The sequence below is a fragment of the Magallana gigas genome, chromosome 10, assembly GCF_963853765.1.
Source record: "Magallana gigas chromosome 10, xbMagGiga1.1, whole genome shotgun sequence".
Lineage (NCBI taxonomy): Eukaryota > Metazoa > Mollusca > Bivalvia > Ostreida > Ostreidae > Magallana > Magallana gigas.
This window is the reverse complement of record NC_088862.1, coordinates 15835836-15859188: the sequence shown is the minus strand read 5'-3', so window position 1 is coordinate 15859188 and position 23353 is coordinate 15835836. Positions and strand designations below refer to the sequence as shown.

Here is a 23353-nt window from a genome sequence, read left to right as displayed (position 1 = left end):
CAATCATCTCTGCTTTCTTAAGGTCATCAATGAAAAATGATTTTTTTGCATTTTCAATATTTGTTCACAATGGAAAAAAAAATCTTTTCCACAATGACTAGTTAAGCTATAAAAATTAACCCCTTTACATCTCAAATCATAGCTTCCACATTACAATCATTTTTTAAAATCTTATTAATAAGTTTGTTAATTCAAAAGGCCCAATTTTTAATTTTATTGATAAAGCAGTATCATCTAACAAGTATATTCATTGAATATCTGTGGGCGTCTACAGGTAATTTCATGGGGAGTGGGAAATCCCAAAATTTCAAAAACATTCTTGATTATAATTGCATGGTCAACTTTCAGAGTTTCCTATCTATACTCACTGGATAAATTGGTGTGCTGCCAGCATATTGCATGGTTTCAGGAACAACCAGATAGAAGCTGGGCTCATAGGCTGGTTCTCCAATGTTAGTCAGTTTAATCTGGACCTTGAAAAGGTCATTCTCACCAATACTCAGAACATACTCATTTACGTCTCTGTTTAAAACAGAAAATGTTTTTGTTATATTGACCTGAAATGATATCCATTTCATGGAACTGAAAATGGCTGAAAATTAATGAAAAGGTCTCGGATTATATGCATATTTAATACCTGCATATTCATAATCTTTTCCTATTCCTACACACTTTACACTGTATTAATTTGCTTAGAAAACATGATGAATGTTAAAAGGCGTGGATATATCATGATTATTATTCATGTTTATTAATAATATGCTGTTCATACCCAGGACTTTACAGTCATAGAAAACCTAGAGATAATTTATTTGAGGATTAAAACATAACACTCACTTCTGAAGAGGCTTCAAGGCCATTTGAAGCTCTAGATTACTTTGGCAGATATCATCCAAACCACACTTCTTCACAAAGTCAATCTGAAAGGACAGAAAATTTCATCTTCAGATGTACACCACTACCAATCAACAATTCACATCTTACACGTAATGTAGAACTTAAGTTTCCTGTCAAACAGATGTATTCTCCAGACAAAAAAAATCTTTATTAATATCACATATTCCACAAAGCTTACTTTGGTATCTACAAGGCAAAAATTCTTATTTTTTTTCTATGTTAAAAATATTTCTGATATCAGTATCCACAACACAACAATAGAGCAGATATCCAGTTAACAGCAATAGTACAGATACCCACAACACTGGTACAGATATCCACTACATGACAAAAGAACAGATATCTAAAGCATAAAAAAGTACAGATATCCACAACATGACAAAAGAACAGATATCCTTTACACAACAACAGTACAGATATCTACACAGTAACAGATATCCACAACACGACAAAAGAACAGATATCCTTTACACAACAACAGTACAGATATCTACACAGGTACAGATATACACAACATGACAAAAGAACAGATATCCTATACACAACAACTGTACAGATATCTACACAGTAACAGATATCCATTACACGACAAAAGAACAGATATCCTATACACAACAACAGTACAGATATCTACACAGTAACAGATATCCACAACACGACAAAAGAACAGATATCCTATACACAACAACAGTACAGATATCTACACAGGTACAGATATCCACAACATGACAAAAGAACAGATATCCTTTACACAACAACAGTACAGATATCTACACAGGTACAGATATCCACAACATCGCAAAAGAACAGATATCCTATACACAACAACAGTACAGATATCTACACAGTAACAGATATCCACAACACGACAACAGTACAGATATCCTATACACAACAACAGTACAGATATCCAGTTACAGATATTCACTAAATGACAAAAGAACAGATATCCAGTACACAATAACAATACAGATATCTACAACACAGGTACTAATATCCATTACACAACAAAGAATACAGATATATTACCTTTTCTGAGAAGGACGTCACTGACGTCTCGTCTGTCTGGTTGACAATCAACAGAATGGGATACTTGTTGATATCTTCAACAGCCTGACGTCGTCGTCGCAGTGTCCGAGATTCGGGCAGATTGTAGGAGACATCGATCTGTATTGGAGTCAACTTGTCCTTGATATTGTCCTAAAAGATATATAAAACCATATTTTTCATTACAGTTTACAATTTAATACTCACTGAAAAGTTAAAAATAATAAAATGCCATACAGTCTTTGTCAAAATTGTTGACATAATGCATGCTGAAAATTGACCTTTTTTTAATAAAAACAATTGATACAATTTCTAACTGATATCATACATTCTTCAAATAGTCCAGACATATTAAGAGAAATCCATGAAGACCATGCACATTTCATATAACTGAAAATATGCATCAAATACAATAGATATGGTCCAATATCAATTTAAATTATTTGCCGAACAGGTGTGCTAAACACAGAGGTATTGCACAAATTGGTTTACACATGTATTACATGTAGATTACAAATTATTATTAAAATTGAGTATAAGAGACTAATAAGATATCAAATTTTACAAGTGTTTAGATATTTAGGTAACTACAGGCAGATATTCAGGTATGTACATGTTTATACCAATTGATGAAAATGTAAAAGAACTGTAGATTCCTTATTTTACGCAAGTACTTAATTCTAAGATTTAATGGTTTTGCATCAAATCCTGAGAAAATAAAATCACAAATGCCGAATTTAAATAATAATTCCAAATAGTTAACACTTGCTCGAAAAATTAAATTGAGATTTTTAAATCCGCGAGATATGCTTCTCACGATTTTACACGACTAGCAATTTCTGGCGTTTAATTAGGAAACTACAGTACACAGGTATATAGAAGTACAGGTACTTACAGCCAGGTATATAACATGTCTCTTACAGCCCTCCAGGTCCTGGTACCTGAGTTCCTGGATATAGGACACCATGTCGGGCTGCGGAGCTCCCTTAAAGAAGATCCTCTTCTCCACACTGTCCCTCTCCGCCACTACTTTCACATCAAACTTTTGAGCTGTTGAAAAGCTGGAGAAGATAAAAGCCGAAACCATTGTCCTAATTAACAGTACAATACTCATCTACATGTAACCTACTGCAAAAGTGGTTATTTACACATGGAGAAAATTTACACTAGTTACGGTCGGCTTAAAAACTGCATTAAATACCTCCCCGCTTCCCCAATTTGGTAAAAAAATCAACATTTTATAGTGTTATATCAGGCATCTGCGTATTCAATACCCACTTGTATTGTTTGACCATAGAAAACTTACTTAACCTAAACCACCAGCCTAAATAACCACTTTTACAGTAATAAAAGCAGATCTTGTGTGTAGGGATGGTACTTTATGTAGCAACTTTTAATATTTCATGATATAAAAGTGACAAACTCATCCATAAAAAAAGAACTTTCTTGACATTGCTTTCTTACGTCAGCTAATCAATTAGAAGACACATTAAAAGACAGAGAAATTGTTTTCACAACTAGAAACTAGTGGAATTTTCTCTCACACAAATAAAAAATGGTTTTCATGTATTCACCTGAGAAGGCCTTTTACTTATCATATATATAAGAACATTCTTGTAAATTCTTAAGTTAAGGGTATTTTTTTTATAGCAAAATTAAAAGTCACTTGAATGTTTACCTGTGTACCGGTTTGGCACTGAACTTTAAGCAGATCTTCAACTCCACGCAGTATCTTGGTTTAGTAGTAAAGGCGGGATCATCAAATGGACAGCCAGCGGGTTTACTGAGGTTAAATTTTTTAGGAAAGAAAGTGATGTTGGGAAAGAGATGGACTATGGGCCTTGTCCGGAGCATGATGGCTTTGTTGGATCCATAGGCACCAACTGTCACATCTGGATATCCATTGTCATCCAGGTCCAGACCTCCAGATAGAGAATATCCAAATGTACGGAGACTGGGATCAACCTCAGTAGCTGTTATTTTCTGCAATAAACACAATTACAGTGCTTATAGTACTTATACGTAAAAGTATAAAAGAACTTAGGCTAATAAAAAATCCTGTAATTTTCGGCATATTTTAAAAAAATTCTCAACTAATACTCGATACATAATTCATGAATTTTATTAGCAAACAGCTAACTAAAAATTCTTAACCAAGGCTTAATTTTGTGAGCAAATAGTCATTTCATTAATTTCCCTTTACATACAGAACAAAGAACACTTAGTTCACAAACGTTAACCTAAAAAGTTTTTGCAGGCAGATATTGCTGGCAAATCTCGCAAACATTTATCCCATTGACATCTATTCGATCATATCTGCAGTCAACAGTATAGGTCTTTGTCAATTCTGGCCAAATACCTGAACATATTTAGGATTGATTCCTTTGGCTGAGCCATGGAACAGATAAACGGCTCCGCGTCCAAAATTGTCGTACGGAGCTCCAACTGCCAGATCTGCAAACACAAATAAATAAAATATATTGGATAAAAACATTAGTCTATCTCAAAGGGATTAACCTTGAGTTATTTTACTTTTTTATCCTTTTACATGTACAAATTTGGTCTATCTCAAAGGGATTAACCTTGGGTTATTTTACTTTTTTATCCTTTTACATGTACAAATGTATACCGTATCAAATTCCCATATTCTAGGATACAACACAAAATTACATTGAAATATAATCTTTATTGTCATAAAATTTTATGAACGATCTTAAGCTGGTTATGAAGTTGTAGAAAATATTTTTCGATTACATGTACATAAAGGTCAATACCCAAAAAGTTGATGAGAATGAAAATTTCATTAAAATGAATGTATAGAAGGTATATTCCATACACACCAACAATCTAATTTTATGCATAAAAATGAATGTAAAGAGGTACATGTATATTCTATGCATATCAGCACTCTAAGACTTACAATTACTAAATAACAGAATTACCTGGGTACCCATCAAGGTTTAGGTCTCCAGCTTTTGAGAGAGACTGTCCGAATCTGGCCTCCAGACACCTCATCTTTTCACATTCACTCTCCGCCATGTCCAGAGTGATAATCAGAGGGACAGTGGCAGACGTCAGCTGTGAAATCACAGAAACAAAAAAAAAAGTTACACACTCAGAAAATAATTTTTATTAGGATAGTTTTGGTGGTTGTAGCTTGTGTAAATATTTTTTTAAAAATTCAACAGAAGTAATGTAAGGAACCTGACTTATTAAATGTAAAACGTATGAAATTAAAGATATGGCAGATATTAGCGTTGTCTTCAAAAATTGATTTTGATTGTTCTATTCTGTGTAGATTGCGCAAGAAATATTTTAACATTGTGCAGAAAATTTTGCAAGCTTTGTAAAAGACTGGCATAAATTGAGAACCTGAGCTGCGTTTTACAAAAGAACTAACAACTTACGACCAAATCTATGAATGCTAATTAAAATCACCAACTCATCAATGATTTATTCTTGTGGCAGGAAAATGTAATTATGGGGATTGAAAGATTTGTAAACAAATGGTTTTATGTCAATTTTGTTCTTTAAAGATCATTTTACGAGACTGAAAATATTTACGACTTTGTCGTAAGTTCTTTTGTAAAATGCTGGGCAGATCTTTAATGCCTCTCTTAGTTGTTCCCCATTGTCTGCGTAGATTTGGACGAGACACTTACTGGAGATTTACTGCTGTATACGTAGATGGCTCCACCGGCAAACATGTTGGTGTTGACGTCAGTTTTGGTGTATAATGGACAGCCCACAACTAAATCATCAAAGCTGTAAGAGATATTTCAATTATCTTAATTCATATTATAAAACATCAATAAAAAAGTTCAACTCATGAGGGTTTCATGTGGAAAAATATTTGGAAGTGTGCTATATATGCGGTAAACAAGATTTGAAGCTGTAAGACTTTAAAATAATTTTTATTTTGTTGGGGGTGGAGATTTCATGGTTTGGTAAAGAATTACATCATAGTGCAAGAACTTTAATCCTCCTTTTGAGATTAATGATATAATAAAATAATACAATGATTTGATTGAAAACATATTTCCATAGTGTATAACATTATAGTACAGTAAAACACGCTTATAACGAAGTCCCAGGGACGGGCAATATTACTTCGTTATAAGCGTAATTCGTTATATCCGTCAAGTTTACAACATGAAATAGAGACTTGGGGAATGAAATTCACTGCGCTGTAAGCGTCAATTCATTATAAGCGTGTTCGCTAAAACCGTGTTTTACTGTAATGCATTTCTAGTCCACGGTAGACCTACCCATCACTGTCAAAGTCCACCGCCACTAGGTCAGTTCCGAAGGCGGAGAATGCCATGGTGCCACTGAGTATGCTCTGCTTGAAGTACACCAGGTTACTCTTGTCCTTCCTGAAGACCACCACCTGGCCCGTGGAGTTCGATCGCGGCGCCCCTCCCACGTAAACCCTTTCGCTGAATCCCCGGAATCTGCCAGATGTCACTGAAAATCCTGAAAAACAAAAACCCACAACTTTACAATCAATCATTTAGTTACGGAAAGAAGGGAAAAATTTGTCCAGACATAAACTGAGAATCCTAAAATCACATGCGATTTTTGGTCATTATTTGGATGATTAGTTAAGAGAAATTTGCTGTTAGACACCATAAATAAGAGGAAAAATATGCTCCAATGGATGTTTAACACCAAATTAAATCATTCATCAGTTTCAAGCTTGTTTTAATACCATGGTTTACTTGAAATCTGGGAAAATTAAGCAATTCTATCATCTTCAGTTAAATGGATTAATGAGAGAATTTTTGTATATGAATTCAGAATTTACCCATGTAAGAGTTCTTATCCACTGCAGGTGGATTTTCTTCCACTTGATATGCGTAGGTGTGGCTCCAGGACTTGTCTCTTCCGAAGTTAAATATATCTCCTGTGATGTAAATACGGGAAATCTGGCCTACAAAAATAAAATGTCAATATTACGATTTAAAACGTAACCAGTCTCTTGCAGTTGAGAAAATCTACAAACCCATTTAGGACTTGTACATGTAACTTGTATTTCAACTGCATGTTTATGTTTATTTTGCTTGTATTGCTCTAAGGGATTCTAATTAAAAGGCGGAATGTGCTCATTATGTCTGCGCTATTTTATTTCAAAAAGTTTTAATATGTCAAATAAAATTAATAATTACATTTGAATACAACAACTTAAGTTCACAAAAATAGAATGATCATTGTAAAATATTTATAATAACAACCTCATCAGGTGATTACAAAAGTTAATTCTTAAAATACAATTCATTTATTTTCTTTGTGCATTGCTTAAAAATAAAAACTTCAGTTGACAAATTGTGTACCAAGTATGCGCAAATCCAAAAAATTTACAAGAAGGAGGGGGGGGGGGGGGGATATGAGGTCCAAGAAATAAGTTTGTTTGCCAGGGTTCCTCTACCTATTTTTTGTAATTTCACAATGTAAAGGACTATATTTGGTAGGATCAAATATCTGAATTTTTAAGTAGTATCATATAAAAATCAAATCTTCATAAATCATTGTACAGAGGATGCCATTCACTTTAATCTTGATTTCAGTCATCATTGCTCATTCGCTTTTTATCTATGACGTCACCTAAATGGCCCAATTCCCGCAATTTTGCAAACAAATGAAAATATTGTCATTTTTTCTTTATATTTTGCATTTGGAAGTATAGAGCGCAAATCTGCTCAAGTATGATTATAATGTATGTTTTTCTTCCTAAAATTATACACATCATACTGAAAAATGGTACTTGAGCAAGCCTGCGCTCAATGTTTCCCAGTCAAAAACCCATCGGAAAACACCCATATTTTGCTACAAAACATCAATTTATCAAAATAAGACAATCTTTATGACGTCACTTCTACATTATGACGTCACTGTGCTAAAAACCTTTTACACACTTATTTTCAATATGATTTCAACTATCTTACACCTTATTTTTAAAGCTCTTTAAAAGACTCTAATTTGGGGTGAAAAATGCATAATACTGCACATAGTCCTTTACTAAGTATGAAATTTCAAGGGGGGAGGGGGGTCCTGGACCTTCAAGATTTGCGCATATGAGGTTTATAAAAATACTTGATTTGTATGCACACTTATTTCTTCATTTAGTACAACGTACCTGTCCAGTCTACAGATCCTGGGGCCCCAAGCACTATCTCCTCATCCTTTAAAATGAAAAATATCAATTATCTACCAAAAAAAAAGTGCAATTTTAATTCATGTGTTTTATTTTCGTTTCACATAAAAGATGAAAAAGTCCACAGGTGACACATAACCCTTGTCAAACTATAACCCTCCGAAAGCATATCAAATTTTTCTGTCACTTGTAAAGCTTTTTAAAAATAAATCTAATTCATTGTCTTTCAAAAAAAATATTTTTTTTAAAAACTTTCTTGAATAAGGGAGATTACTCTGCATATTATGGCTAATTTACACTATTTTCAAAATGGACAAAGCAAACATGGAGGCAACAGACAATTTATCTTTGGGTTCATGATGGTTTTTTTCATTTTTTTAAGGGAGAAATAATTGACTTTCTAAAGAAAAATTTAATTTGACCAATTGGTAACATTTTCTGTTTATATATAGATCTAAGGGAGCAATTAATGCATAATCAGGACCAGCTTGAAGCTCAACTTTTCCAAAAGGACAGTGAAAATCTCACCCTGGTGACCAGGGCCGACGCCCCAGCCTGACAGTAGGACGTCCCCTCATTGTCTCGACCGTCGTCCTCACACTGACGGATCTCTCGGTCAGGGTCTAGGTTATTCAACAGGGAGGCGCACCGCCCCAGGGGGTTATAATTCTGCATGTACCTAAAGGCACAGGCCTGAAAAACAGACATCATTGTATTACATACAGGTATGATCGCCTTAAGGAGGAATTACCCATCAGATCTACATTAAAAATTTTAATTCTGTGGTTTCATCAATATTCAATGAATATTAATTTTCGAGGATTTTCTTGTTAATTAGTTAAACCACGAAAACAAATGTAAATTGAAGTGTAATATCTACTACCATTGAGACTGATATGATTATTGGCCATGAATTTAAGTATCTTTAAAACAGTGATTTTTATTGAATCCATGAAAATACCCACGAATATTAATGAAAAATAAAGTTTGCTATTTTAATGAAATGACATTTTTCATCATATCCTTTTATATAATTATAATATAGAAAAGAAAAAATTCCAAATGCATGTATTCCAGCTACTTTTCTCTCTAACTTTTCACTGAGCCTTTTGTCTCAAAAAGATTTATAGAGTCTAAAAATAGCTGCGACTGTGTGTGGCTTACCAGGGCGATCCCTTCCCCAGAGCTCCTGACGGTGCCCCCCATCCATTGACCGTTGGTCATCTCCACGGTGTGCTCATTGAATGCAGCCTCTGTTAGGACGAAACAGAACAAATTAATTAGCATTACAAAGTTGGAAACAAATTTCATTAGGAAGAAATAATTTAGAGGAAGAAATCAATACATGTAGTTGTATAATTATGTTTAACTGTTTTAATATTTTTAGACGTTTTATTAAGTAAATTATGGTAACATAAATTATCTTTAAATTTATTCTTAAAGGATAATACGATTTAAAAGTCTGTTATTTTCAATTTGCACTTGTGATTGTTATGTTATTTAAGCACTGAATCATAATTTTTTGAAAGATATAGTCTCATAACTTCAGCGGTGTGTGCATACAAATTGAATAACGCGCGCTAGCGCGTTATGAAAATTTGTATGCACACACCGCTGCAGTTATGAGACTATATCTTTCAAAAAATTATGATTTAATGCTTATATTTACATTTTTTAAACTTCTTTCCTTGTCTGCAAATGTGATTTTTACGTCAAAATTTCTGTTTTATCCTATGGGTAAGTTCAAATTAATGGAAGAGCCACTGTAACAGCCACAAGCGTGATCTTTGATTCTCACTTGTGACGTTGCATTTTACAGCGTTCAATGTTTGTGACGTCATAATAAAACTAGTCATTCTAACCTTTGAGTACCCTGTGTGTGTTACAGTCTTATAACTGCAATATCTTTTCACACACTTACATGCAAAAAATATTTGGTATGTAAATATAGAGGTTTGAGTGTAAAACAAGATATCTGTGAGCCAATGCTCACTAGTGATACCCCTGCTCTGATGTGAATATGCAAAATAAGCAAAGTCGACATTTAACAGAAAGCTGGCATCCGATTGTTACAGAAATATATCCCACAATATGGCATGCCTAAACAAATAGTGTGTTAAAATTTCAAGCATCTGCGATAAACAGTTGCTGAGAAATCTTTGACGAAAATTTGTTTGAAAATTTTGGTTAAAAAATAAGCAAAGTCGTCATTGAACAGGAAGTTGACGCCCGATTGGTACAAAAATATATCCCACGATATGGCATGCATATACAAATATTGTGTAAAAATTTCAAGCATCTGCAATAGATATTTGCTGAGAAATCTTTGACAAAAATTTGTTTGAAAATTTTGGTTCAAAAATAAGCAAAGTCATCATTTAACAGGAAGTTGACGTCTGATTGATACAAAAATATATCCCACAATATGGCATGCCTATATAAATAGTGTGTTAAAATTTCAAGCATCTGCGATAAATAGTTGCTGAGAAATCTTTGACGGAAATTTGTTTGAAAATTTTGGTTAAAAAATAAGCAAAGTCGTCATTGAACAGGAAGTTGACGTCAGATTGGTACAAAAATATATCCCACGATATGGCATGCCTATACAAATACTGTGTAAAAATTTCAAGCATCTGCGATAAACAGTTGCTGAGAATTCTTTGACAAAAATTTGTTTGAAAATTTTTGCTAAAAATAAACAAAGTCGTCATTTAACAGGAAGTTGACGTCCGATTGGTACAAAAATATATCCCACGATATGGCATGCCTTAACAAACACTGTGTTAAAGTTTCAAGCATCTGCGATAAATAGTTGCTGAGATAAATGCAACAGAAATTTTTGTTACGGACGGACAGACAGACGGACAGACAGACAGACACACACACAAGGGTAAAACAGTATACCCCCTCTCCTTCGGAGCGGGGGTATAAAAATTACCAATCTAATAATTTGCCTTAAAATTTATATAATTTTTTTTAACCCAAACTATCAATTAACAAAGGAAAATCCAAAAAATAATAATATTTATATTTAGAATTTGAATGGTTTTGTTTATATTTATACACTAGAGCTCTTAATATAAATTATAATAATATACTAAATATGGTCTAAAAATGGACATGGCCAAAAAGCTCTCTTAAAGCCATGAAATATTCTCATCTTTAATGTAAAAAAAAAAGATGTTTAAATTGGCATCAGAAACTAATTGGTTTTCTAAATTTTCTTCAATGTTTCATTATCAGTTCCTATAGTGCATGTAATACAGTAATTAGTAATTTATAAATAAAATTTTAATACCTAAAGTATTCAAAATAGAATAAATAATGCACATATTTATCGTTTATTCTGGACTCGTATCCTTTCAGCCACTTCATTAAATTGTCTGGTTTGCCTAATTACATGTAAACACAAAGAATCTGGCTCTCCCTCTTACATGTACACAAAAACATGTAAAGGGTGTATTGCTGATGGACAGTCTCATTAACTTATAAATTAAACGTTCCTTATTGTTTTGACAATACACATTTACTACATGCTTTGCCTATATATGTCATTTTCCAATTTTTTTTCTTTTATTTTCTCCTATCTTATCTCCCCTTACCTATGTTGCTAGGTCCATATCATTCCTCCTCTGTGATTTCCCCCTTAACTAAGTTGCTATGCTCCACTTTATTTCCCCCCTCTGTTATTTTCCCCTTACATATGAACCTATTTTTCTATGTTCAAATTTATCCCCCCCCCCCCCTCTGTTATATTTTATATTTACATGCAAGAAATCAATGCCTTAATGAAAAATTCAAAGTGTATTTTAATATACAGATATCTTGCAAAACTCAATTACCTATTCGAAAATCCAATCATACCTAATAAAACCAAATGAATCCAGAATAATCTTAAGACTGTCTTCATATTGTTTAAATATTGAAACAGGAAGATACCAAGGTAAAAGCAGGCAGGCTCGATTATGTGATGTTTGTGATACTCAACAAATCGAAGACGGGTTTCATTTTATTCTTCAATGTCCAAAATATTATAATTTATGAAAAAGACATTTAAGCGAGTACTATTATAAGTCTCCAAGTACATTTAAATTACTTCAGTTGTTGGGCTCTGATCACGTATCTACCTTGGTCGGTCTTGCTAAATATATTAAATGTGCTTTATTGATCCGTAATAATTAATTGCCAAATTGCATGAAACTCATCCAATGTATTTAAGAAACATATTCTCTTGTATGTTAACATATGTTTTAAATTTATACTATGCCTTAGTTATGTGTAACACTTGCTGTCTCAAAACTGTATTTTCAATTCGTATATTATAATTAATACATTTAATTTACTACATGTATTGTGTGGAACTGTGGGAACTTACTAATGAACTCCAAAGTCTAATGTTTATATTGTAATATGTGAATTATTGTAAACTGAGGGGCTGTATTGCCCAAGGTTGAATTTCTGCCTAAATAATAATAATACCTATTTTTCTATGTTCCAATTTATCCCCCCTTCTGTTATTTTCCCCTTAACTAAGTTGCTATGTTCCACTCTATTCCTCCCTATGTTATTTCCCCTTACCTATATATTGCTATCTCCCACTCAATTGCCCCCTCTGTTATTCTCCCCTTACCTATGTTGCTATGTCCCACTCTATGCCCCCCTCTGTTATTCTCCCCTTACCTATGTTGCTATGTCCCACCATATTCCCCCCTCTGTTATTTTCCCCTAAGGCCAAAATAAAACTAGAGGTACTGTGAGCAAGCTCACAATTGATACCCCCCGCTAAGAAAAAATCATAACTCATGTATTTTTTCTATTATAGAAAATGTTGGATGAATCTATTTCATCGTCCATTTTCTATAAATAACAACTGCTCTATTTTTTAAAACTATTAATGCTTATATGAGTACACAAACCAATTTCTATTCTTTAAATTCCATTTTAGTTCAAGTTAACTGTTAATGCATGAGGACATTTGCATCCTTATGTTAACAAACATGACTCGAATCAAACAAATTCCACATGTAAAGCAGCCACTTAATATAAACATTTTGAATTATTGGTATACTGAGCCCGATTTTTTTTAACAATGACCTTGAACTTCCTCAATGGACCTTTGGTCAAGGTCATGACACACTCTCAGGTTATAAGCATTCTAGATGTGAATTAAGAACTTCCAATATTTGCCCATTAGAAAGATATGGACTGGATTCGAGTTTTACGCTTTTCTGCAAGTGACCTTGGCCTTGCCCAAATGACCTTTTGTCAAGGTCATGACAAACCCGTAGGTCATAAGCAATCTTTGTGTGAACTGAGAACTTCCAATGTTTCTCCATAAGAAAGATATGGACCAGACAAGAATTTTGCACTTTTTTCTGCCATTGACCTTGACCTTGTCCAAATGACCTTGGATCAAGGTCATGAAACATCCTTAGGTCATAAGCAATTTTTGTGTGAAGTAAGAACTTCCAGTGTTTCTCTATAAGAAAGATATGGACCGGACAAGAATTTTGCACTTTTTCTGTCAGTGACCTTGACCTTGCCCGAATGACCTTGGGTTAAGGTCATGACACACCCTTAGGTTATAAGCAATCTTTGTGTGAAGTAAAAACTTCTAATGTTTCTCCATAAGAAAGATATGGACCGGACACGAATTTTGCACTTTTTCTGCCAGTGACCTTGACCTTGCCCGAATGACCTTGGTTCAAGGTCATGACACACCCTTAGGTCATAAGCAATCTTTGTGTGAAGTAAGAACTTCTAATGTTTCTCCATAAGAAAGATATGGACCGGACACGAATCGAACAGACAGACGGACAGACGGACGGACAGACGGACGGACGGACAAGGTGATTCCTATATACCCCCCCAAACTTCGTTTGCGGGGGGTATAATAACTGTTTGTTTGGCATTGTCACCCACCTCAATGAAATGTCCCCCACTGATAAAATTTTATTAGCAAAAAATAAAGATTTTTTTTAATATGGGGATTTCGCTTTTTCCCTCCTCTCTCCCTCATGGAGCTAGAAAACCCTAGGCGGAATTCCAAACAAACATTTTTTTTAAGGCTGACTTTACCTATGTCGATGATTTGACAGGATGGATCATTGCTGACATTACACTGGTACACTCCTCCCGGTGAGTATGTCGGATCCTGTGAGTATTTAGGGGCTCCGACCAATAACCTTCAAAAGATAAAAAAAAAAAGTTAAATAACTTTTTACGTAATCTTATAATCTGTCATTGCTATAATTAAAACCATATTGGCTAAATACAAAACAAAATACCCGGTACAAAGCATGACTATGTACCCAGTGTAATTATTCAGGTAGATTTTTTTTCACATTGTCATACATAGTACATTTACATGAAAGAGTAAACCTTTTCTCATTCTTTATATATATGCATGTATACCAGTAAATTATTCTTCATAAAGGTTCAAGGACATTCAATTATTCTTTTAATTTACAGCTGACATTAGATCATCATCTGTAGATTCTATGATGATTTTGATGATTTTTTGCTATCAGCTGAGGTGTTTCAGAAAGCACATCTTAAAATTATTATATTCCAGGAAATAATATATTTCTGAATTCTTGATTTGCATTTCTTTTATTTCCTCAATCACTTCTCTAAATGTTGAATAAATGACTCATTCTTTAATTCAATACAACCATCTTCAAACAAAAACAAAAAAAAACACTAGGAAAAAAACAAACACACAACCAGACAACAATATACTTTTTTAGCTTTCAATATTCCCCAACAATCTTATTATAATAAAGTCAAAGACCTTGTCTATCCCATTGGCTTAAACACTTTCAAAAGGTGTTTGTGGCAGAAAAGGGATAAAATTTCATACACAATGATTCAGTTATTATGAGTATCAATATGAAATTTCCCAACAGCTCAATGAGCCCATTATATCAGAGGCAGAAATGTGTCCATCTTAGTTTTGGGTTTTTTTCTTCACGGAGTTGAATGTTCATAAAGTTTTACCAAACAAAGATATTAAATCACTCCAACTCCTCAAAATTTGATGACCTTAAGTTCCAATACAGCTAAGTTAGGATTTAACGTGCAACATTCCACTTACAGTGTGCTTTTGTAATAATTTTTTTTCAAAGGAAGTATAAATTGTAAATTGATATGCATGCAATTTAATAAAAAAAAATAAGGCAGAGTGAGAGCATCAAAATTTGAGTCACAACCAAACAAAATTTTGCATCAAAATTAAAAATAACAGAAATTCATCTCACAAAGAGTTCCTTCTCTTTTCAGAGGCGAGTTGCACCTTAACAATGAGATTTTTTCTTATGTCCATGATACATAATCCTTTTCTATTGTAAGAATGCGAATAACTTGCTTCTCTATCTGAGCTTGACATATTTTAATACTATGACCCTTGAAATAATAGGAGGGTTTATATTTTGCACGAACTTTCGTCCCTCACAGCAATTAAAAATTCAGTATTATGTATATATACATGTTCCATCTTAATACTTAACAGGCGTGATGCCTACTAAAGAAACACTTAAAGGCCTCTTGTATCAATCAAAAGATTTGACTTCAAGTATATTTCGCATATGATATCCACAATGCTATTTTTATGTCAAGAATCTCACTGAGGAATGTTTCCTCAAGAGGGAATTGTATTTCCTCTGATCCTATCCAAGATAAAGCTTGGAAACAATTGAAAGCAAGTGCTGATCCCACACTGATTGTCCCTCTGTAAACCCTTAACACAATACACATCTGTAAAATATTTCTCTCTCCCTCTTTTTTTCTCTTGCTCTATCAGAGTATCTCTCTTCTCTCTCTCTCTTTCTCTCTCTCTGTCTTTTTGGACCAGTGCATCATCTATATATCACTTAGATTTGATTTCCTCTTTCCTAAAGATCTACTTGACATGTAAAAGATTTTCCCTCTTTTATTCTATCTTTTCAAATCATTTCAAGGGTCCATTTTATAATCGAACTCTCTCACTATTCCTTAAACCTGGTGCTCTCTCTCTCTCTCTCTCTCTCTCTCTCTCTCTCTCTCCCCCCCCCCCCCCCCCAATACATCAAACAGTTCTTCTCTGTGTGTCTTCCTTGCCAGCCCTATAACAATACACTCATTAGCTATTGTGATTTTGATCTCCCATCCTTTCTGCCAGGCATTCTAAACAATACACATCTGTGATGTCTGACTCTCTCACACTGATGGGTGTCTGATAATGAGGACAATTAGAGGTCTGCACTGTGTTTTATAGTGAGGAGGGAAAACATTTGCAAAATAAACATAAACAGTGTAAAGTCAACTCTGCAAGGAATTTGATAACTCTCCATTACTGGCAGGGCATGGCTTTTGATAAACTCTCCATTAGAGTTGTAATGATAACAACTAATGCAACAATGTCAAGTTGTTAATTAGCTTCTACATATGTTATATTGTACACAGACATGGACCAAGAGTTGAATGTGTATTCATGTACACCCCTCTCTCTGTCTCTGTCTCTCTGTCTCTGTCTCTGTCTGTCTGTCTGTCTCTCTCTCTCTTCTCTCTCTCTCTCTCTCTCTCTCTCTCTCTCTCTCTCTCTCTCTCTCTCTCTCTCTCTCTCCATGGGTATATAATTATTAAATGCATCTTCAATTTCTGTATCAAATCTATGACCAGGTGAAACGTGTCACACATTTTCTATGTCGCGTGACATGACCTTTGTGCATACATTTATGACACTGACATACGATGTTTTACTCTGCCTAGTGTTTTGTTTTCTCTCTGTGATTCAGTGTTTGTTCAGTGATGATGCCGAAGAAGAGTCACCCAATTCAATTTCCAAAGCCAATTCCCATTATATCACTCATTAACGAGCTCCCTGATGCATGATGGGGCGGATTTGATGTGTGACGCTGAGATCAGCTGAGCTATAGGAGGGCTTATACTGATTCATGGTAACAGCCAGAAAATTCACTGGAATTTTTCAACCAAAAGAACAATAGACAGCATACGGAACCCACAACAATATAAACTTTCACTCCACTTAATCCCACAACAATAGCTTTCATTGTTTAGGGAGGAAATTTGGTATATAAAAAAAGTATGTAAAATAATACCACCAGTTCGTAATATCCGATAACCTGCCAGTGTGCAATCTGATGCATAAACAATGCAATCAATGTCACGATAATGTGCAGACTCTCAAATTTGTTTTTTTCCTGTGTGAAATACATGGCTTTAGTTACTGCATGATTACCCCTTCCTCTTTTTACTTCCCCAGTATAAACACAACTTTTCTAATTTGTCATACTACTAGCGAGGCCCAAATGTACATCAAATTGATTTTCAAGCGAGCCAACTAAATATAGATTTAATCCCTTCATATATCATCCCTAAATCTTTTATTAAATTATCTACGTATCTCTTCAAACCTCCTATTTAAAAAATTTGCCGTCTTCTCTGACCGACTGTTTACGGTAGCTGTCGGACGACTTTTATAATTACATGTAGATGTTATACACACTGAGAAAATATGAGTTAACACTTGACTGCCTTTCATAAATTTGAAGACTGGTGTCATCCTATCTATATAGCGAGATGATCTCCCAACCGCAGTGGGGAGAGCAGAGTGTGCTAAGAGAGCCAGGTGAGACAGCTAGGTTATTTAAACGATCCTCAAATTCACCGACAGATCAGGTTTCAGTTACCGGTGTATATATAAAGTAAAGATGTTGGACAATTTAAAAGTGCAAGACCTTTTTGAGAGAATAAGATAAGAGTGGGTGGGGGAAGGGGGGCGGAGAGAGAGAGAGAGAGAGAGAGAGAGAATAAAACTATTTTTAAAGAGAGAGACCCCATGGCAAAAACTACATGTGTACTCTGGTAACATTGCGTGCTATCATTTGACAATTAAAATGTAAATAATACATCAGCAAAAATACTGAGATTACTAAACAAGTCCTTTCTCAACTCAGATGTGTTTCTAACATCTCACTCAAATATTTCACATCTTTTGATTCATTGTAATTTGCTGGAAACTGTAAGGGAATTAAGAATGATTTTATGCCCTAAATGCTAAGAGTTGTGTCCCTTGATATACAAGAGAATTACGTAAATGTTATAAGGGACCCCAAATACTGAGAGAATCAATGAATATATTGATCATTAGCTAGCTAGACCTTGTTATCATTAAATCAACACCCCTGTCCCATGGAAAAGCCGATAATCAATTAAAGACTTCACATCAACACCTTGTCCCAGCCACCTTACAATTAATAATGAAATGTTCATATGATCACCCAATATTCACCCCAAGCATTTCCTAGTCAGGACATCCAGGAGTCTCTTGAGGCAACAGATCAGTCTCCTTTAAAATAATATTCAGACATTTCCTGGCCTGATTGACTTCTGATGAACTGGTGATGAATATCTTTGATATCCCCAAAGGTATAGCTGTGGTGGGTCAAATGAAACAATTATAATCATCTATGAATTTATAGCATCCAATTTCTGACAGGTTAAAAGCAGGACCACCTGTGTACACTAGCAGGGGGAATAACTCTGCAGTTTCTCTCCTCAGCTAGCTAATATTTCTAGAAAATTGAGGAGAAACAGCTGCCATAGAAAAATGATCAGAACAATCCCATAGTGTAGGTGTTATGTTATATATCTTTTGTTTTTTGTCCAGTGTAATATAATACACAGTTGCTTCTAAACTGGGGATCTGCAGATGGAAAGCTAAATAGGGGGAAAACAAATCAATAAAATGGCCACACATGCACAAAGATTCACGAACCCAATTTGAAAGAAATAAATTGATTCCGTAATGTAATTTCCATTTTTTTTCCTTTTCTATACAGTAAAGTAAGGGAGATTGAGTAATGTCTATCCCAATTCAGTTGCAGGCTGTCATAATGAGCATGTTTTATGGTTTTATGAGCCTCTGACAAATCTCTCTCCATCACTTTTGACACAACCGTTTAGTACAGCTTCTTCTCTAAGTGTAATACATATTACTTCTATATTCTGCTAGCCTACAAACCCAGTACAGTACCGTATATATGGTATATATAGCAATCTCATTGACTTGTGTCAATCAACAACAAAAAAACTAATCATATATATACATATTTAATAGAAGCATTCCATCTAGCTCACATTCCAAAGGATTAGGGCTGTTGATTGAAGAGTTTTTGCAATATATCAAATATTCCGTGGAGTGGGTTTTTTTTCTTGAGTACTGCCATTCTACTAAATGCGGGAACAACAAATTGCATGTCGCATGCTGAAGTGTTATTTCCTATTTCTCGATTAAGATTGGACAAGGGATTTTATCTTTCCTAAGTTTGTCCCTCAAAAAAAAGGTCACGGTTTTCTAGTGCAATGTTTTTTCCCTTACTCATTTTATTTCTGCGTAAATTATGTATTTCAAACATAAATATTTTTAACTATTACTGATAAAAATATGAGGTACTTTCATTCTACTAAATGCTGGAACAACAACTTGCATGTCGCATGCTGAAATGTCATTTCCTATTTCTCGATTAAGATTGGACAAGGGATTTTATCTTTCCTAAGTTTGTCCCTCAAAAAAAAAAGGCCACGGTGCAGTGTTTTTTCCCTTACTCATTTTATTTCTGCGTAAATGTATTTCAAACATAAATATTTTTAACTATTACTGATAAAATATAACGTACTTTCATGGTCCTTGGATATTCAATATACGAGATAAAGACAGGCCGTTAGGCCAGAATTGAAAAAAAGACACAAAAGCTATATATATATTGACATTTGCTATTTAACTGTAACAACTTAAAGCTCAAGTCAGTATATTAATTTGACTTCTCTTTAAAGGTATTAAAGATCTTAGCTCTTTAATTGCGTAACAATATAACGTAGGACCTACAAATCTTCGAATCTTTAATTCTCAACATTAGGCCTACAATTGACAAGCATATCACACAATCATCTGATGATTAATTTATACCCTTTTTTATACCCTTTTATCCAAACATTAGAACCCTGTTAAATTTAAAGTAAACTAGATACACTTGTACATTAAACAAACAAAGGCTCTGTAAAAATCTTACCTTAACATGAAGAGCTTTTCCATAAACTCAGGACAAGGTGGGGGGTGGGGGGGGGGGGGGGTACGTGGAGGGGGGGAGGGTGGCTAGGTGATACATAGGAAATGGAAAACCCATCCCCCCCCCCACAAGGATTTAACCGCAGAATCCTGGGACATCCATAATGCAATGGGGGTTGTAATTTGGTGTCAGCTGACCCTGTAATCTACTGTCCACCCCTCCCCCTAGATTAGACCATAAGTGACCTTGGGTCATTTCGGCCTCATTTGTATACCCTCTCGTAAGCTGACCCAGATATTGTTACTGTTAGTTTATCTATGAATAGATTTCAAAAGTACATGTCGATTTAGTTTTCACAAATAATTGCAAACACTGCAAAAAAGGGATTTAAATAAGTATATTGGGGTTAATTGAAATAGGAAGAGAACAGGGACATGAAAAGAGCATAATTAAAATTACACTTCCTAAAAAAATCAGGACAGATTAAGTACATTTCCTGTAGTAAAAAAAATACACATTTATTGTATTTGTAATGCCTGGGTTTTATGTAGAAATTTTAGTTACTTATTCATGTTATTTAATATATAAACTTGAAATCTCATCTGCAGGAGTTTATTAGTCTACAGTAGTGTACACTTGAGCATGAATATTGATCGGCTAAATGTTGTATGCCCTTGTCAGGCCTTGTGATGCAATGATCTAATCAAGCCTGACTAAAAAATAATTACTGATTTTTTTCAGAATGGTTATAATAGAAAAATACCAATTCCATGAGAACAAAAGTGAAAGTGAGTGCATGGATGACATATAGACCAAAACAAAATGTATCAGGTTTGTCTCATAGACCTAGGAAGAGGGGATTTTCAGCCTAAAATGAACGCTATTATTGCATTTCAAACACAATTTAGCTATAAGCTATACCCCTAGACCCCACTCTTACTTTTTTATTTCTTCCTTCTACTTCAATTTTTAGTGACAACCCTGTACAGTATACTTGAGATCAAAAGTGAATCTGTGATTCGAGAGGCTGACATAAAGATGCGAAACCCCCTGACAGGTACAGCTGATGATAGTCAAAAACACAGTGTCCTGTCGTACAATACACATCAAGTGTATCTATAGGAGTGACCCTCTTCTCTTGATGTTGCATACTCAAAACAGACATTATCTTCTCTTCTGATGTACAATATACAATGTACTTAAAAAAAAAAAAACAATTACAGCACTATGACTGCAGACACATTCATTAACAACAATAATATGAAATTATGTGTCAACATATATATTCAGTCCATGCATTTACCAAACCTTTATATATAGGAGTGTCAAATCGAGATAAATTTCACTCAAACATGGGGAAATGTGCAGAAGAAAGAGTTCACAAGAATAGTAGATGATGGAAAAACACTTCAGATATTAAATAGACCACACTAAATCCTAGGTCATGTAGTCTATTGAATTCCCTTCACTTAAAGATCAACTTTAACTTTTTGTGACAACATGCCAGAGTCGATTCATCCATCTTCCTTATTTCACTTCATCAATTGCAAATCCCCAATTTAAATATTCAAAGCAAATTCAATTGTGAGTCTGAGACTTCATCAAAAAGGGGGATGATGATGCAACGAGAAAGTGGTGAACAAGACAAGATTGTGTCTGCACGATTCGTCTGATCATGCTTTTAAAAAAATTATGATGTTTTTAAAAATTGTACGAAAATTAGTCTTGGAGAAGTTAATTGTCATTTCTTTCAAAGCTTACAAGATGTAATGTAACAATAAGGCTGTGAAACACTTGTAATATTTCAAGAGTGTGGTCACATACTTATAAGTGCATGAAATTGACCTTGAACTTTAAATTCAATTACCGGGGGTAAATTAATTTATGAAGACTATTATTTATGTATGTATTATATCACAGGTAAAAATATATGTCTGATACCAATTTCTATAAAATATTCACATGAAGGAGATTATATTTTTCGTTCATATGAAATAATGCGCCAAACTATCATTTGAAGCATACATGTACAAAATTCATACCGGTACATACTATAGTGTTATTTTTGTGCATACCATTGTTCTTTTTATTTGAGGCACAATTTGCTGCACACAGTGTAATATTTTTCTGTGGTTAGAAGTATACATTCATATGACCATGCAATCACTTAAATAAAATAGCTAATGTATTTTTAGCGACAGAAAGAAAGAGATGATGACAGTTTATAAAGTCATTTTCACAGACATTATTATTAAAAAACCTTGTAAAGTCTTTTTTCAGTGGACAATTCAAACTTTTGTGACATTTACAGTGTTGGAATGTTCAGATGCTTTCCATCCATGAGCATTCAACTCAATTTCGATTTATATATAGCGGAGGAACAATTTTATCGCAAGTCAGTCCAGTATATCACAATAAATTCCAGATGGTTAAAGGAATTCCTTCCTTCCTCCTTACGTCTAAATTTATTTGTCAAGTGCATTTGTTTGTAGTTAGTTGTTTTTTTTGTCGAATATTTTTGACAGATGTTGTACTGCTGCTGAGACACATGTGAGAGAGAGAGAGAGAGAGAGAGAGAGAGAGCGCAATATGATTGGGAGTTAAATGTAAAATAAGATAAATATCCACCACATTTTCTTACATCCAAAATTTTTTAGGTTTATTTTATTCATTTGTACATGTAGCACTAGTAAAACTTCTGAAGGTAAAATAATACTTCAGATAAAAAAAACTAATGAATAACTTTATAAAATGTATTAATATAGCTTTAAAAAAATTATTTACACACATTTACATAACAAATATTTCACGAGCGCATCATATGCATGGCGAAGGCATGCATGGGATGGGTACGCCTAATGAATGTAAATGCCGAAAAACAACTTACAGATATTGTCCCGAGTCATTGATCTTGTGCTGAGCTATTGAAAAGCCAAAGTAGCTATTTTCGGGCCCCTGTTTAATGAATGGCATTCGCACGTCCACATTAAAACAATGAATATGAATAAATCCAAAAAATAATAACAGTCCTTCCCATGTCAACAAACTTAGGACCGCCATTGCTGTGAGTGTCGCCAATAGTCTCGCACCTGTCCGAGAGCTTGGAATCGCGAGACAATCATGGCGGATGAATATTCGTATTTTTAAGGACGTGAAATCTTTAACCACAAAAGCAATATTTTTAGAA

General features: G+C 34.2%; 1 protein-coding gene across 2 annotated transcripts in view; it reads right to left on the bottom strand.

The window, feature by feature from the left end:
- Positions 1-23274, bottom strand: part of LOC105332712 (integrin alpha-6) — a 36965-nt gene extending 13691 nt beyond the window's left edge. For both annotated transcript variants that reach the window (XM_011435397.4, XM_011435398.4), the window contains exons 1-15: positions 23054-23274; positions 14177-14283; positions 9263-9351; positions 8627-8791; positions 8081-8126; positions 6752-6877; positions 6213-6420; positions 5607-5709; positions 4887-5022; positions 4304-4398; positions 3623-3927; positions 2840-3005; positions 1927-2097; positions 838-920; positions 369-522 (exon numbers count right to left, since the gene is read on the bottom strand). In XM_011435397.4, coding sequence (XP_011433699.3) covers positions 369-522; positions 838-920; positions 1927-2097; positions 2840-3005; positions 3623-3927; positions 4304-4398; positions 4887-5022; positions 5607-5709; positions 6213-6420; positions 6752-6877; positions 8081-8126; positions 8627-8791; positions 9263-9351; positions 14177-14283; positions 23054-23226 — 2127 coding nt within the window. In that variant the 5' untranslated portion in view covers positions 23227-23274. The remainder of the gene's footprint in view (positions 1-368; positions 523-837; positions 921-1926; positions 2098-2839; positions 3006-3622; positions 3928-4303; positions 4399-4886; positions 5023-5606; positions 5710-6212; positions 6421-6751; positions 6878-8080; positions 8127-8626; positions 8792-9262; positions 9352-14176; positions 14284-23053) is intronic.
- Between the last annotated feature and the right edge of the window lie 79 nt (positions 23275-23353).